The following is a 15,625-nucleotide window of genomic DNA, read 5'->3' as shown; positions in this document are numbered from 1 at the left end:
CTTCTTATATAAATAATGTAACTCTGTATAAATTGCTACTTTTTCGGTCCATGCTCTATGCATTTGTATGCAAACCTAAACTTTGTAGTACAGAAGTAGGTTTTCCATTTGTAATGTATTTTTAATTTATTCTTTTGAATTTTCATGTTATTTGTTCTGTCCATGATCTGTACTTTGTATCCAAACTCGAACTCCTTAATACAGAAGTGTGGTACCTTTACTGTCTTTCTTTAGTAATGAATTTAAGTGTATATGGTACTTTCGTATTTCCATGTTATTTGCTTTTTTATGTATACTTTTAAATTTCCATGTTACTTCTTCTGTCCATGTTATATACTTCTTGTGTATACTTGAACACTTTAATACAGAAGTGTGTAACATTTACTGTTTTACTTTAGAAATGAATTTTAAATGTATATAGTACTCTTGTATTTCCATGTTATTTGCGTACATGTTTCTTTCCCTTAATTATGTGAACTTATTTATAAATATTGTGCATTTTTGAATTTTTTAATAATATTGTGCATTTCTAATTTTTTTACAAGATGTCCACCTACATGCTTTTTTGTTTCTTGGCATTACATATGTATTATATGAACATTTATATGATTATAATTTCACTGTCATAATCATTTTAACCATGTATCATCTTATCTCCATTCTTGACTTGTCCTATATCATAATGTGCTTCTCTGCATACAATGTATGATATACAGGATAAATAAAATTACAACTGCAATTACAATTACAACAGCAACAACGACAATAAAGCAGCCCATAGGATAGACTACATACCCAAATACAAGGCCGGTCGCGGTGGTCTCGTGGTTCTAGGCGCGCAGTCTGGAACCATGCGACTGCTACGGTCGCAGGTTCGAATCCTGCCTCGGACATGGATGTGTGTGATGTCCTTAGGTTAGTTAGGTTTAAGTAGTTCTAAGTTCTAGGGGACTGATGACCACAGCAGTTGAGTCCCATAGTGCTCAGAGCCATTTTTGAACCCAAATACAAGGGCTTGAAAATAGCCTACAGGACATAATTCAATACAGAGAAAACTAAAGACAATCAATACAAACACAGAAAAAAGTCATGTCTGGTGTTTACCATCTGACATGCCAAGACGACAAGTCTATTTAAATAGGACAGACAAGCAGAAACCTTAATACCAGATACACAGAACGCAGAAGAGCATTAAAAAGTATAAGCTGTGATTCTATATTTGCTGAATGCCTTATGGGCGTGAGACACAGCCCAACAGACATCAAAACTTACTTGAAAAATCTCGATTGCAGCAATAGCCTCCCCCCACCACCAAAACCCAATAATTGAAGAAAACTATGAAATACAAAAAGCCACATCTGAAGGAGAACAAATAATAAATGAATACACAGCATTCTGCAACGGACACGTCAAAACTGAGTAATTAAACAAAACCCACAAACCTTCAGTTTCTTACACACTGACACACACAAGCGCGCGCGCGGGCGCGCACACACACACAAATTGGTAGATATGCCTCACAAAGATTCAAAACTCCCAGCCAGAACACATTCAACTTGTTTTCGTGGTCTGTAAACAGTGACAGCGAAAGTTACATACTGCAGGCCTTCACAGTGAAGGTAGTGGGAAACCAGAAAAAGTGAAGCATATTGCCAACACACACACGCACGCACACACACACACACACACACACACACACACACACACACACACACACATACACACAAGAACATGAAACTCAGGAAAACCATAGCATGTGGTAACAAGGTACACATACAACACTGTTTTTCAAATTTATAAATATTGTTTCAAGAACTCAAATTTATATGCATACATGTAGTAAAGAGCATTTTTCCTTTTTAATAGAAAGAAAATGAAAGCTCATTGACGATGCTGAAACATCAGCGAAAGACGTCTGGGAAACAGAAGGAAAGATAAACTTGTGTTTCGCTCAAGATGGACAGCCTCAAAAAATAAATTGATTTGTAAGAAAACAAGGACACCTTGAAAATATGCTTTTTCATGATGGCGGCAGTGACCAATCATGCCTTGTTGGGACGATGAGAAGCACTTTTCATGTCGTACAAATTGTACAGACAAAAAAGATATCCGTTACTTTAGTAAACTGTTTTTAAATTCCACAAGTTAGTTTGCCTCAAGAATTAGAGAGCATCAGTTGTTTTGCTGTACTGATACAATGTTTTGTGGGAATATTGTATTACCAGATGCCAACAGTGGGGTATAACTGAATCCACAAGTGTGGTACATGTCTTGCCTAACTAGGCGTAATGTAGGTGATGATTATGGGATCCATCTTTAGATTGAAATGATATATTTGCTCTGTTAACAGTTATAAATCATTTCAGATAACGAAGAATATCCGCTGTGATAAGTATGTATGTCAGCATCGAATCATAGTTCAAAGGCAGTCAGATCGTTTAACGGTATTAATTTATGGGGCTTATTCATTTAGTAAAGGGGGTATCTGTTATCAAGGCAATTTTATGTGACTCTTAATGAACGCTACTACAAGCAAAAGTGCTGTTTTTAGAAACACCCCACAACAGGGTTTATGATTGTTTATGGAAATTGTCTTAAATGATTAATTATGTCATTTTATGCTCTTAACATGTTTTTTATTCCTCTTGAATGTCAGTATTCTTTTATAAAAAGGGGGAAATGAAATTCAAATAACTTGAAAGTTCGCTAAAACGCTCCATTCGAGTGATGTGATGTCTGTGACTTCACTGGCTAGCTCGCTGCTGCTACTATCATACTGCTGATTCAAAGTGATGTCTTGTTTTGGAATGAACGTTTCGAAAAATGAGTTAGAAATTGTGTGTAGTACCATATACAAATGCATATATAAAACTCTTGAGAAATTGTTTTTGAGTGTTTCAGATAATGGGAAGGTGCATAAAATGTGGTTACACTGCACTGGCAAATTGCCACCACTTCGACGCACAAGTTCACTAACTTCATGAAAAATGTGTTGTAATGTGAAGTTAATATTAAGTTACCTCCGAGCTATGGTCTCCCAGTGTTACAACGAAGGCTAGCGACATTCGTAGAAATTAAATCTACTAGCGAAAATTGTCGTCTTGTCCAACAACAACTCAATTATTTGGTAGCTCAGTTGTTAGAAGGGTAGATCGTCTAATTTTATAAGATGATGTCCATAGATCGCTGGTTTTAGTGTAATTCGAAAGAACGTTTTGACTTATCTGTAAATGACTCGAAGGTCTTCTCATATGCAAAGCAAATCACCATTACAAAACTTCACCACACCGATCAGAAACAGAATATTATTTTGTTTTACTTGCTGTTTACATGCGCTTACGTTTTCAATCGCTGTTCGCAAAGGTCACGTTCAAAAAGATATTTTATAGTTAATGTGACCACTCCCCTTTTACTTTATTAGAAACAAGGTTTTTATCTTCGTGCTGTCCAGCTAGGATCCTTATTGTTTAAACTTTTGCAGTTTCATCATCTTACATAAAGATGAAGTAAGTCTGCTTCAGACGCTAACGTTAGTTTATACTCAGAAACATCACAGCCCTTACGTTTGTGCACACTTTATATGTACTATATGATCAAAAGTATCCGGACACCTGGCTGAAAATGACTTCAAGTTCGTGGCGCTCTCCTTTGGTAATGCTGGAATTCTTTGTGGTGTTGACCCATCCTTAGCCTTGATGACAGCTTCCACTCTCGCAAGCATACGTTCAATCAGGTACTGGAAGGTTTCTTGGGGAATAGCAGCCCATTCTTCACAGAGTGCTGCAGTGAGGAGAGGTATCGATGTAGGACGGCGTTGCCTGGTACGAAGTCGGCGTTCTGTGTAGGCCAGTCCATTACAGGGATGTTGTTGTTGTGTAACCACCATCCCCGAATTGCTCTTCAACAGTAGGAAGCAAGAAGGTGCTTAAAACATCAATGTAGGCCTGTGCTGTGATAGTACCACGCAAAACAACAAGGTGTGCCAGCCCCCTCCATGCAAAACACGACCACACCATAACAGCAGCGCCTTTGAATTTTACTGTTGGCACTACACACGCTGCCAAGTGACATTCAGTGGGCATTCGCGATACCCACGCCCTGCCATTGGGTCGCCACATTATGTACCGTGATTCGTCACTCCACACAACGTTTTTCCACTGCTTAATCGTCCAATGTTTACGCTCCTTACACCAAGCGAGGCGTCGTTTGGCATTTACCAGCCTGATGTGAGGCTTGTGAGCAGCCGCTCGACCATGAAATCCCAGTTTTCTCACCTCCCGCCTGACTGTCATAGTACTTGCAGTGGATCCTGATGCAATTTGGAATTCCTGTGTGATGGTCTGAATAGATGTCTGGGTATTACACATTATGGCCCTCTTCAACTGTCGGCGGTCTCTGTCAGACAGCCGGCCGAAGTGGCCGTGCGGTTCTAGGCGCTACAGTCTGGAAACGCGCGACCGCTACGGTCGCAGGTTCGAATCCTGCCTCGGGCATGGCTGTGTGTGATGTCCTTAAGTTAGTTAGGTTTAAGTAGTTCTAAGTTCTAGGGGACTGATGACCTGAGAAGTTAAGTCCCATAGTGCTCAGAGCCATTTGAACCATTTCTGTCAGAAAACAGACGAGGTCGGCCTGTACGCTTTTGTGCTGTACGTGTCTCTTCACGTTTCCACTTCATTATCACATCGGAAACGGTGGACCTAGAGATGTTTAGGAGTGTAGAAATCTCGTGTACAGACGTAGGACAAGTGACACCAAATCACCCCACCACGTTCAATGTCCGCGAGTTCCGTGGAGCGTCCCATTCTGCTCTCTCACGATGTCTAATGACTACTGAGGTCGCTGATATGAAGTACCTGGCAGTAGGTAGCAGCACAACGCGCCTAATATGAAAAACGTATGTTTTTTGGGGGTGTACGGATACTTTTGATCACATAGTGTACCTTCTTATAGCCTCATCGTCCTACACCTCGCTGTACTGTGGGCGTATGGTGATGTCATCACGACTAGCAATACTTTCCATAAAAGTGAACTGTTTGTTCGGAAAGTAAATGCATTTATCCACTGTTGTCCATCCCTCAGACTAAAACTAATGTGAAACTCTATACAATACATCTCACAATCGAAACAACTATTACAATCGTTTCTTGCTGACGCTGTTTTCGTATTTCGTCCAAAACTTTTTAAAACACATGACGAAGATTCAAACATGTGAGCTGCTTACCTACAGCCAGAACGCTATCCGCTGCGCTACCGAAGTAATTTTTGCCAAGAGTAATTTTATCGCACTTTTGGTCGAAGCTCATGACTGATATTCGACAATCTAGTAATAAAACACGGACCCATTTGCAAAAGTTCTAAAATTGCTTAGTATTGAGTGAGTATAATGATGTAGTAGGGAGTAGGAAATGGATGGCTGTCGTTGCACATATCGCCGCTCTAAATGGGTGGAGCGTAAAACGCATCGAGTTTTGCAAGGTTTCCTCTATCAGCGATGACGAAATTCCTTTCTAGTGTTACTTAAAAGTTGTAATTGCTTTTTCCATCGCTAAATAGCTGAACTGTTTGGAAAAAAAGAACGTAAGAACCTCGTACTTCGTCTAGTGCTCCTGTAACACACATTCAGGTTCGTCTACTAGTCTTTGACGTCACCAGAGCAGCAGCCAATGACAGAGTGTTTTTGATCACGTGACCATATTTGAAATTTAATGGCTTTTAAACATAAGAGATATTTTGTGAGACTATTGACAGTATGTTGTTGTTGTTGTTGTTGTTGTTGTGGTCTTCAGTCCTGAGACTAGTTTGATGCAACTTTCCATACTACTTTATCCTGTGCAAGCTTCTTCATCTCCCAGTACGTACTGCAACCTACATCCTTCTGAATCTCTTCGTCTCCCTCTACGACTTTTACCCTCCACGCCGCCCTCCAATGCTAAATTTGTGATCTCTTGATCCCTCAGAACATGTTCTACCAACCGGTCCCTTCTTCTTGTCAAACTGTGCCACAAACTCCTCTTCTCCCCAATTCTATTCAATACCTCCTCATTACTTGTGTGATCTACTCATCTAATCTTCAGCATTCTTCTGTAGCACCACATTTCGAAAGCTTCTATTCTCTTCTTGTCCATGTTTCACTTCCATACATGGCTACACTTCATACAAATACTTTCAGAAATGACTTCCTGACACTTAAATCAATACTCGATGTTAACAAATTTCTCTTCTTCAGAAACGCTTTCCTTGCCATTGCCAGTCTACATTTTATGTCCTCTCTACGTCGACCATCATCAGTTATTTTGCTCCCCAAATAGCAAAACTCCTTTAATACTTTAAGTGTCTCATTTCCTAATCTAATTCCCTCAGCATCACGCTACTTAATTCGACTACATTCCATTATTCTCGTTTTGCTTTTGTTGATCATCTTATATCCTCCTTTCAAGACACTTTCCATTCCGTTCAACTGCTCTTCCAAGTCCTTTGCTGTCTCTGAAAGAATTACGATGTCATCGGCGAACCTCAAAGCTTTTATTTTTTCTCCATGGATTTTAAAACCTTTTCTTTTGTTTCCTTTACTGTTTGCTCAATATACAGATTGAATAACATCGGGGAGAGGCTACAACCCTGTGTAACTCCCTTCCCAACCACTGCTTCCCTTTCATGTCCCTCGACTCTTATAATTGCCATCTGGTTTTTGTACAAATTGTAAATAGCCTTCCGCTCCCTGTATTGTACCCCTGCCACATTTAGAATTTGAAAGAGAGTATTTCAGTCAACATTGTCAAAAGCTTTCTCTAAGTCTACAAATGCTAGAAACGTAGGTTTGCCTTTCCTTAATCTTTCTTCTAAGATATGTTGTAAGGTCAGTATTGCCTCACGTGTTCCAATATTTCTACGAAATCCAAACTGATCTTCCCCGAGGTCGGCTTCTACCAGTTTTTCCATTCGTCTGTAAAGAATTCGCGTTGGTATTTTGCACCTGTGACTTACTAAACTGATAGTTAGGTAATTTTCACATCTGTCAACATCTTCTTTCTTTGGGATTGGAATTATTATATTCTTCTTGAAGTCTGAGGGTATTTCGCCTGTCTCATACATCTTGCTCACCAGATAGTAGAGTTTTGTCATGACTGGCTCTCCCAAGGCCGTCAGTAGTTCTAATGGAATGTTGTCTACTCCCAAGGCCTTGTTTCGACTCAGGTCTTTCAGTGCTGTGGTGTGCCTACTGTAAGACCTTCAGTACACACACCATCTCATTATTTGACTTGTCGCTCTAACGAAGTAGGCGAGTGTCAGCAATATGTCTCATGGTCTTCTCGTGGGGTGTTTATCTTCTGCCGTTAGGTCAGACGTTAGAAATGCCACTTGCACGCTTAGAGTGGCAGATTGACGGTGACCAACTTTAAACAGAACTTGATTAATTTTCACACACATTTATTAAAATAATAAAAATCATAAACCTTACTTAACTTGATTCTGGATGCTATTTACAATTGACAATCTGAAGTTCCTTTGGTCTTGGTACGTTAATCTTATTCTCACATATCTCTCATATTTGACAAAGTGTCTAAACATTTTTCTTCATGGCTATGTACAGGAATATGATAATCTTATGAGGCGCACACTGAAACTTGACTATAGACTGGTACAGACTAATGCAGACTGGTGCAGACTAATGCCGACTAATGCAGACTGACTAATCGGAGGTCTGTACACTCATTATAATACCTCACGCGTTCAGGTATCACTGCGCGAGTGTGATCCGGGAGGAGAAAAGGTTCTATGTTAGTAGCAATCTCATTGGCTGCGTTACATATTAATACGCGGATCGGCGGAAGCAGAATTTGGTCCGTCTCTAAGGCAGCGCCATCTCGTAGTGCGGAGACGGACGATCGCTGCGCCTGCACTGTTGTGCTTAGCGAGGCGCGCTCTAGTGGGAAAGTTGTGTACGCGCCGACTACGCGGAACTATGTACACAACAAGTGCTCTATCAAACTCTTCACGCAGTATCGTATCTCCCATTTCATCTTCATCTACATCCTGTTCCATTTCCATTATATTGTCCTCAAGTACATCGCCCTTGTATAGACTCTGTATATACTCCTCCCACCTTTCTGCTTTCCCTTCTTTGCTTAGAACTGGGTTTCCATCTGAGCACTTGATATTCATACAAGTGGTTCTCTTTTCTCCAAAGGTCTCTTTAATTTTCCTGTAGGCAGTATCTATCTTACCCTTGTGAGATAAGCCTCTACATCCTTATATTTGTCCTCTAGCCATCCCTGCTTAGGCATTTTGCACTTCCTTTCGATCTCATTTTTGAGACGTTTGTATTCCTTTTTGCCTGCTTCATTTACTGCATTTTTATATTTTCTCCTTTCATCAATTAAATCGGTAGCATATGCTATTTAAATTGTTGTGTTGGCAGAAGAGCCAACACCGTGTTGCTAGAGGAGGCCGAAATGCACGCGTTTTAGCTCACGCAGGATGGCGTGAGGAGGGAAGAACTATACTGACGTGAGGTCTGAAATATGAGAAGGAATTCGAATTCAGAAAGCGGACGTAATTAGTTTGATACTTAACTTTAATCCATTAATAATGAACGTCGCTCTGGACGGCACATGATTCACAATATTATCTGTTTCAGAATACATTCATAGTAACTGAATATGGCGCGTTGCTAGGTCGTAGCAAATGATCTATCTGAAGGCTATGCTAAACTGTCGTCTCTGCAAATGAGAGTGTATATAGACAGTGAGCCATCGCTAGCAAAGTCGGCTGTACAACTGGGGCGAGTGCTAGGGAGTCTCTCTAGACTAGACCTGCCGTGTGGCGGCGCTCGGTCTGCAATCACTGATAGTGGCGACACGCGGGTCCGACGTATATTAACGGACCGCGGCCGATTTAAAGGCTACCACCTGGCAAGTGTGGTGTCTGGCATAAATATTATAATCAATCAGTAACTACGCCGGCAGGAGTGGCCGAGCGGTTCTGGGCGCTAGTCTGGAGCCGCGCGACCGCTACGGTCGCAGGTTCGAATCCTGCCTCGGGCATGGATGTTTGTGATGTCCTTAGGTTAGTTAGGTTTAAGTAGTTCTACGTTCTAGGGGACTGATGACCTCAGAAGTTAAGTCTCATAGTGCTCATAGCCATGTGAGCCAATTTTTTTGAATCAGTAACAACAATCCGAACCATATTTTTAACATATGAAAATAGCCTAATGCACAATGGGGATCGATGACAGCTAAGAAGTGAGGGAGGGAGCGAGGGAAGGAGGGAACGAGCGAGCGAGCTTGTGTACTGACCGTCAGCGGCGGGTGAGAGCAGCAGCCCGTGGCAGATGATGGAGCCGGCGCTCTCGCCGAAGATGGTCACGTTGTCGGCGTCGCCCCCGAAGGCGGCGATGTTGCGACGCACCCACTGCAGCGCCGCGAGCACGTCACGTAGGCCCATGTTGCCGGGACAGGCCGCGTCGCCCGTCGTCAGAAAGCCTGCCGTGCACACACACGCGACACATCAACATCGTCTGCTCAACGTGACGCATTAAACTGACAAATGTGAACATTTAGGCCGCTTGCAAACACGGATTTTTTCCGCTGCAATCAGTTGTCCGTCGTCGCTCGCAGAACTTTAGCGTTTATACACACGGCGGTAAAATCTCCGTCGTCAGCAGATTAGCACGTTGTTTGAAGAGTTGAGGCAGGACGACACGTAATTCTTCAATTATTTCAGAATGTCGGTGTCTACCTTTGACAGGCTCCATCGACGGTTGAAAGATACTATTCAGCGTAAAAAATACCAAAATGAGGAATTGTGTTCAGTCCGTAGAAATGCTGGCAATAATAGTAAGGTAAGTTTGGGATAATCATTTTCAGACTAGTTTTAAAGTAACGGTATTTACTGATAAGCCGGCCGCGGTGGTCTCGCGGTTCTAGGCGCGCAGTCCGGAACCGTGCGACTGCTACGGTCGCAGGTACGAATCCTGCCTCGGGCATGGATGTGTGTGATGTCCTTAGGATAGTTCGGTTTAAGTTGTTCTAAGTTCTAGGGGACTGATGACCACAGCAGTTGAGTCCCATAGTGCTCAGAGCCATTTGAACCATTTTACTGAAAAAATTCCGAAGAAAGATACAAAATACCTACATTATCAAAACTTTAAATAAACACACACACACACACACACACACACACACACACATTAGTACACAATATAGTACCAGAAATTGATTTCCATTGTAGTGGACGATTCGAATTTACTGAAGAACTACTTTCAAAATCTCCTTTAACTCTCACAGGAAAATTTTCATGATATTCAGCTGCAGATTTTTTTTTTTTTTTTCTTTGTGTGTTGGGAAGGTAGAGAAGCAGTTCATCTACGGTAGACACCGAGGGAATTGATGGTGGGTCGTGATTTGGGAGATGTAGAACTTGTCAGAGATAAAAAGACAGAGTTCTGAATGCAGAATGCGGTCGCCCTCGCCGGGATACTGGAGTACATAGCGCATTTTGAGTTGAAACTGAGGGAATCGTTGGTGAGGCGTAATGTGGGACATGTGGTGGTTGTGTGCACTGTGAAGTGATAACAGTGAAATGTTGTGAGGTGGCAGTCGATTGGTCTGTTGTTGGAGATGGTATAGACTGCCTTCACATCAAACACAAGTATTCCAGTACACGACTTATTTTCGTCATTGTATTACTAGAAGTAACTTGCAAAAATAATAATACTTTTTAAAAATGTGACATTGTTACTGTTTTTTAGTAATGTTCATTTTTATAAATAAAACATTTGTTAGTAATAGCCCGCCATGGTTGTCACCATAATAAATAAACAAATAAATAATTAAGTCAGGAAATGCCTGCAATGTGAAATGAAGATCCTGTTCCACTGCTAAGAGTGAGTGCCGTCACTTGTAGAATCTACACTCCTGGAAATTGAAATAAGAACACCGTGAATTCATTGTCCCAGGAAGGGGAAACTTTATTCACACATTCCTGGGGTCGGATACATCACATGATCACACTGACAGAACCACAGGCACATAGACACAGGCAACAGAGCATGCACAATGTCGGCACTAGTTCAGTGTATATCCACCTTTCGCAGCAATGCAGGCTGCTATTCTCCCATGGAGACGATCATAGAGATGCTGGATGTAATCGTGTGGAACGGCTTGTACTGTGCACTATTCAGTGTCCCCTCGACGATCACCAGAGGTGTACGGCCAGTGTAGGAGATCGCTCCCCACACCATGATGCCGGGTGTTGGCCCTGTGTGCCTCGGTCGTATGCAGTCCTGATTGTGGCGCTCACCTGCACGGCGCCAAACACGCATACGACCATCATTGGCACCAAGGCAGAAGCGACTCTCATCGCTGAAGACGACACGTCTCCATTCGTCCCTCCATTCACGCCTGTCGCGCCACCACTGGAGGCGGGCTGCACGATGTTGGGGCGTGAGCGGAAGACGGCCTAACGGTGTGCGGGACCGTAGCCCAGCTTCATGGAGACGGTTGCAAATGGTTCTCGCCGATACCCCAGGAGCAACAGTGTCCCTAATTTGCTGGGAAGTGGCGGTGCGGTCCCCTACGGCACTGCGTAGGATCCCACAGTCTTGGCGTGCATCCGTGCGTCGCTGCGGTCCGGTCCCAGGTCGACGGGCACGTGCACCTTCCGGCGACCACTGGCGACAATATCGATGTACTGTGGAGACCTCACGCCCCACGTGTTGAGCAATTCGGCGGTACGTCCACCCGGCCTCCCGCATGCCCACTATACGCCCTCGCTCAAAGTCCGTCAACTGCACATACGGCTCACGTCCACGATGTCGCGGCATGCTACCAGTGTTAAAGACTGCGGTGGAGCTCCGTATGCCACGGCAAACTGGCTGACACTGACGGCGAGGGTGCACAAATGCTGCGCTGCTAGCGCCATTCGACGGCCAACACCGCGGTTCCTGGTGTGTCCGCTGTGCCGTGCGTGTGATCATTGCTTGAACAGCCGTCTCGCAGTGTCCGGAGCAAGTATGGTGGGTCTGACACACCGGTGTCAATGTGTTATTTTTTCCATTTCCAGGAGTGTATAAATCTAGTTTCTTCTAGTACATACGAGGGTTGTTTTTTAAGTAAGGGCCGTTCGCGCGTATAGTCCCGTAGTTCGAGCGGACCCCGCAACAAGCCACCGCGCCACTTGCCGGCATCCTTCCCGTTCACAGTGATGCAAGTTGCAGCTCTGTAGCTGACGTGTACGCATCGCTGTGCTAATTTGTAATGTTTACGATTGTTGAATCGCCCGCCGCGTGTGAGATACGGTCAGTGATACGTTTTTTGACCGCGAGAAGCCTATCAGCTGCAGAAATTCATCGTCAGCTAACAGAAGTTTATGCCTTGAATGCAATGAGTGAAGGTAAAGTGCGTCAATGGGTTAGAGAGTTTAAAAATGGCCGTCAAAACGTCCATGACGAAGAACGCTCAGACCGGCCCTCTGTGATCACTGATGATTTGGTGGCTGCAGTCGAAACAAAGATTCGTAAGGACAGAAGATTCACAATTTCCACTCTTTCTTTGGAATTTACACAAGTTTCAAGATCGGTTTTATACAAAATTGTGTCTGAAAACCTAAACTTTAAGAAACTGTGTTCTCGGTGGGTACCCAGACTCCTCACAGAGGACCACAAAGAGAAGACATTTGCCACTTCATTGGACTTTTTGATTCGTTACGAGGAAGAAGGGGATGACATGTTGAGTCAAATTGTCACTGGAGATGAAACATGGGTGTCCCATATCACTCCCGAAAGCAAGCGACAATCGATGGAATGGCGACACACAACCTCACCCGTCAAGGTCAAAGCCAAACAGACGCTGTCAAAGCGCAAGATTATGACAACTGTGTTCTGGGACCGGCGCGGTGTTTTGCTAGTGGACTTTATGCCATGAGGAACGACAATCAACTCAGATGCCTACTGTGCAACTCTAAAGAAGCTCCGCAGAGCAATTCAAAACAAAAGGCGCGGAAGCTGACAAAAGGAGTTTTGCTCCTGCACGATAACGCGACGCCTCACACCTCTCAAAAGACTCGGGATTTTATTGATTCTTTTGGCTGGGAAGTTTTGGACCATGCACCATACAGCCCCGACCTTGCTCCTAGCAATTTTCACCTTTTCCGGTATCTGAAACAGCATCTTGGCGGGCAGCGCTTCAATGACGACGATGAAGTGAAAGCGGCCGTGAACTCTTGGCCGTCGGAGCAGGCGGCCGAATTCTTTGAAGAGGGAATTAAAAACTTAGTTGTACGGTATGAGAAGTGCTCAAATAAACAAGGCAACTATGTAGAAAAATAGGTAAAAGTGTGTAGAATTAGAAAACAAAAGTTTTTTTACAAAAGTATTTGTATGTTTTTTTTAAAAAACGGCCCTTACTTAAAAAACAACCCTCGTAAATGCGAGAAAGCATGTACTTACCAAAGTCATTCCTCTCCCTTTCGTCAAACACATTAAAGTCGCTACGAATTCCCTTGCAAACTACATGCCAAGCGTTTCTGGTAGCATCTCAGTCTTTGTATATGTCGAGGGTTTTGTCCCACAGAACAGGCCTTTCTTTTCATTATCTATGTCTAGATTACTCATGTCTGAAAGAAGAAACCAGTTAACAACTGTGAACACCACGACTCGACTCTATTCACACTGAACAAAAAAGCTGTCGACGGTAGAAAACCGCTACGTGTGTAAACGTGCATTTGGTCAAGTGCGCCACTACTTTGGCCATGGCGGTAGAATTGCCGTGTGCGCCAGTGGCACCCGGCGGTCACACAGCTACGGCAGATTTACCGCTCGTTTTTTCTTCCGCTTGATGTGCAAGCTCTGACTCACTCCTGTGCACCATTGCGGGTTCGGCGGCGACAGTCAATTGACTGCTGCGGAAAAATCCGCCATGTGTGCAACCGACCATTGGGTGCTTCACAGTCTCTGGTGCGGGCTTCTAGAAGTTGTAGTTGGGACTTACAAGGGGATGGCACCTGCTCGCCCCCACCGAGTTCGTCCAAATTTATAATGTATTCAGGGCTCGGTCACAAATGAAACTTACAGAATTGGGAATTTCAAATGGGCTAGTGTTCACAAAATATAGCATTTGGGTCACAGATCGGGTAAGGAAAGAGAACAGCGGAAGGAGCGCACATTGGTAATCCGTAGGTCGTGGGGTCTCTGGGCAGAACTTTCTCTTTATTTTGAATCTTTGCGTTACTTACACTGCAGATAAACCGAAATACTGCTCAATGTACTGTGTTTTTTAACATAAAAGACGTGAAAATAAAAAACAAAGGATAATTTGGCATTGCAAATAAATTTCCGATTAAGTATTATGCTTACATGCGCACGAGGTAGGACTGTTGATATTTCTAAACTTTCGGGGGTCCGATATTTCGATATTTAAAAAATATCATTATCGCCCCTGCATATTTCGGAAAATTATCGACATGTCGACGGAAAATTTTTCAACGTACCTTTCTATAAATATATCGGCTGCGCATTATACATATATTTCCGGTTTTAGAGCTGTATATTTAAGTATTAAGTATTAATTTATCATTAGATATTCAGTACATCAACAAGCTACCAGGCTGCCTAACCCCCTTCCAGGTTCGAATCCTGCCTCGAGCATGGATGTGTGTGATGTCCTTAGGTTAGTTAGGTTTAAGTAGTTCTAAGTTCTAGGGGACTGATGTCCTCAAATGTTAAGTCCCATAGCAGATTAGTAGTAGATTAGATTAGATTATTTTTTTCGTTCCATAAATCGATGCCAAGGCTGTGGAACATGTCAATTTTTTTTATTTGAAGCTGAAATAACAATACTAATAGTATGAATATGTACAATATATCATTTGTTTCTATTAAAAAATTCGTCAATCGAGTAGAAGGAGTTGGCCACTAGTAAGTCTTTCAGGCTCCTTTTAAACTGATCTCTATTTGTAACTAAATTTTGTATGTTTGCTGGCAAATTATTGAAGATGAGTGTTCCTGAGTATTGGACCCCTTTTTGAACTAAAGTAAGTGCTTTTAAGTCATTGTGTAGATCATTTTTGTTCCTGGTATTGTATGTATGAACTGAGCTGTTTGTTGGAAAAAAAGAGATATATTATTTAGGACAAATTTCATTAAGGAGTAAATATACTGAGAGGCAGTAGTTAGTATACCCAGTTCTTTGAAGAGGTTTCTACAGGACGTCCGTGAATTTACTCCACAAATAATACGTATTACACACTTTTGGACCCTGAAAATTTTTGTTTGACTTGAAGAGTTACCCCAAAATATTATACCATATGACATTATGGAATGAAAGTAGGCAAAGTATGCAAGCTTTTTCATTTTTATGTCGCCTATGTCTGCTAACACTCGAACTGCAAATACAGATTTGTTAAGGCGTTTCTGTGGTGTGCTCCTCCCAACTGAATTTATTATCAAGTTGTAATCCCAGCGCTCAGAGCCATCCATCTATCCCGATTCCAGCAAGAACTCAAAGGTTCAAATGGCTCTGAGCACTATGGGACTTAACATCTGAGGTCATCAGTCTACTAGAACTTAGAACTACTGAAACCTAACTAACCTAAGGACATCAGACACATCCATGCCCGAGGCAGGATT

General features: G+C 42.6%; 1 protein-coding gene across 2 annotated transcripts in view; it reads right to left on the bottom strand.

Moving 5' to 3' along the window:
• Positions 1-15,625, bottom strand: part of LOC126272555 (juvenile hormone esterase-like) — a 378,748-nt gene that overhangs the window by 163,125 nt on the left and 199,998 nt on the right. For both annotated transcript variants that reach the window (XR_007549239.1, XM_049975474.1), the window contains exon 4: positions 9,297-9,482. Coding sequence is in view for 1 of the 2 variants with exons in the window: in XM_049975474.1 (XP_049831431.1) it covers positions 9,297-9,482 (186 nt within the window). In the remaining variant the exon portion in view is untranslated. The remainder of the gene's footprint in view (positions 1-9,296; positions 9,483-15,625) is intronic.

The sequence above is a fragment of the Schistocerca gregaria genome, chromosome 5 (genome assembly GCF_023897955.1).
Source record: "Schistocerca gregaria isolate iqSchGreg1 chromosome 5, iqSchGreg1.2, whole genome shotgun sequence".
Classification (NCBI taxonomy): Eukaryota; Metazoa; Arthropoda; class Insecta; order Orthoptera; family Acrididae; genus Schistocerca; species Schistocerca gregaria.
This window is presented reverse-complemented; position numbering and strand designations above follow the sequence as displayed.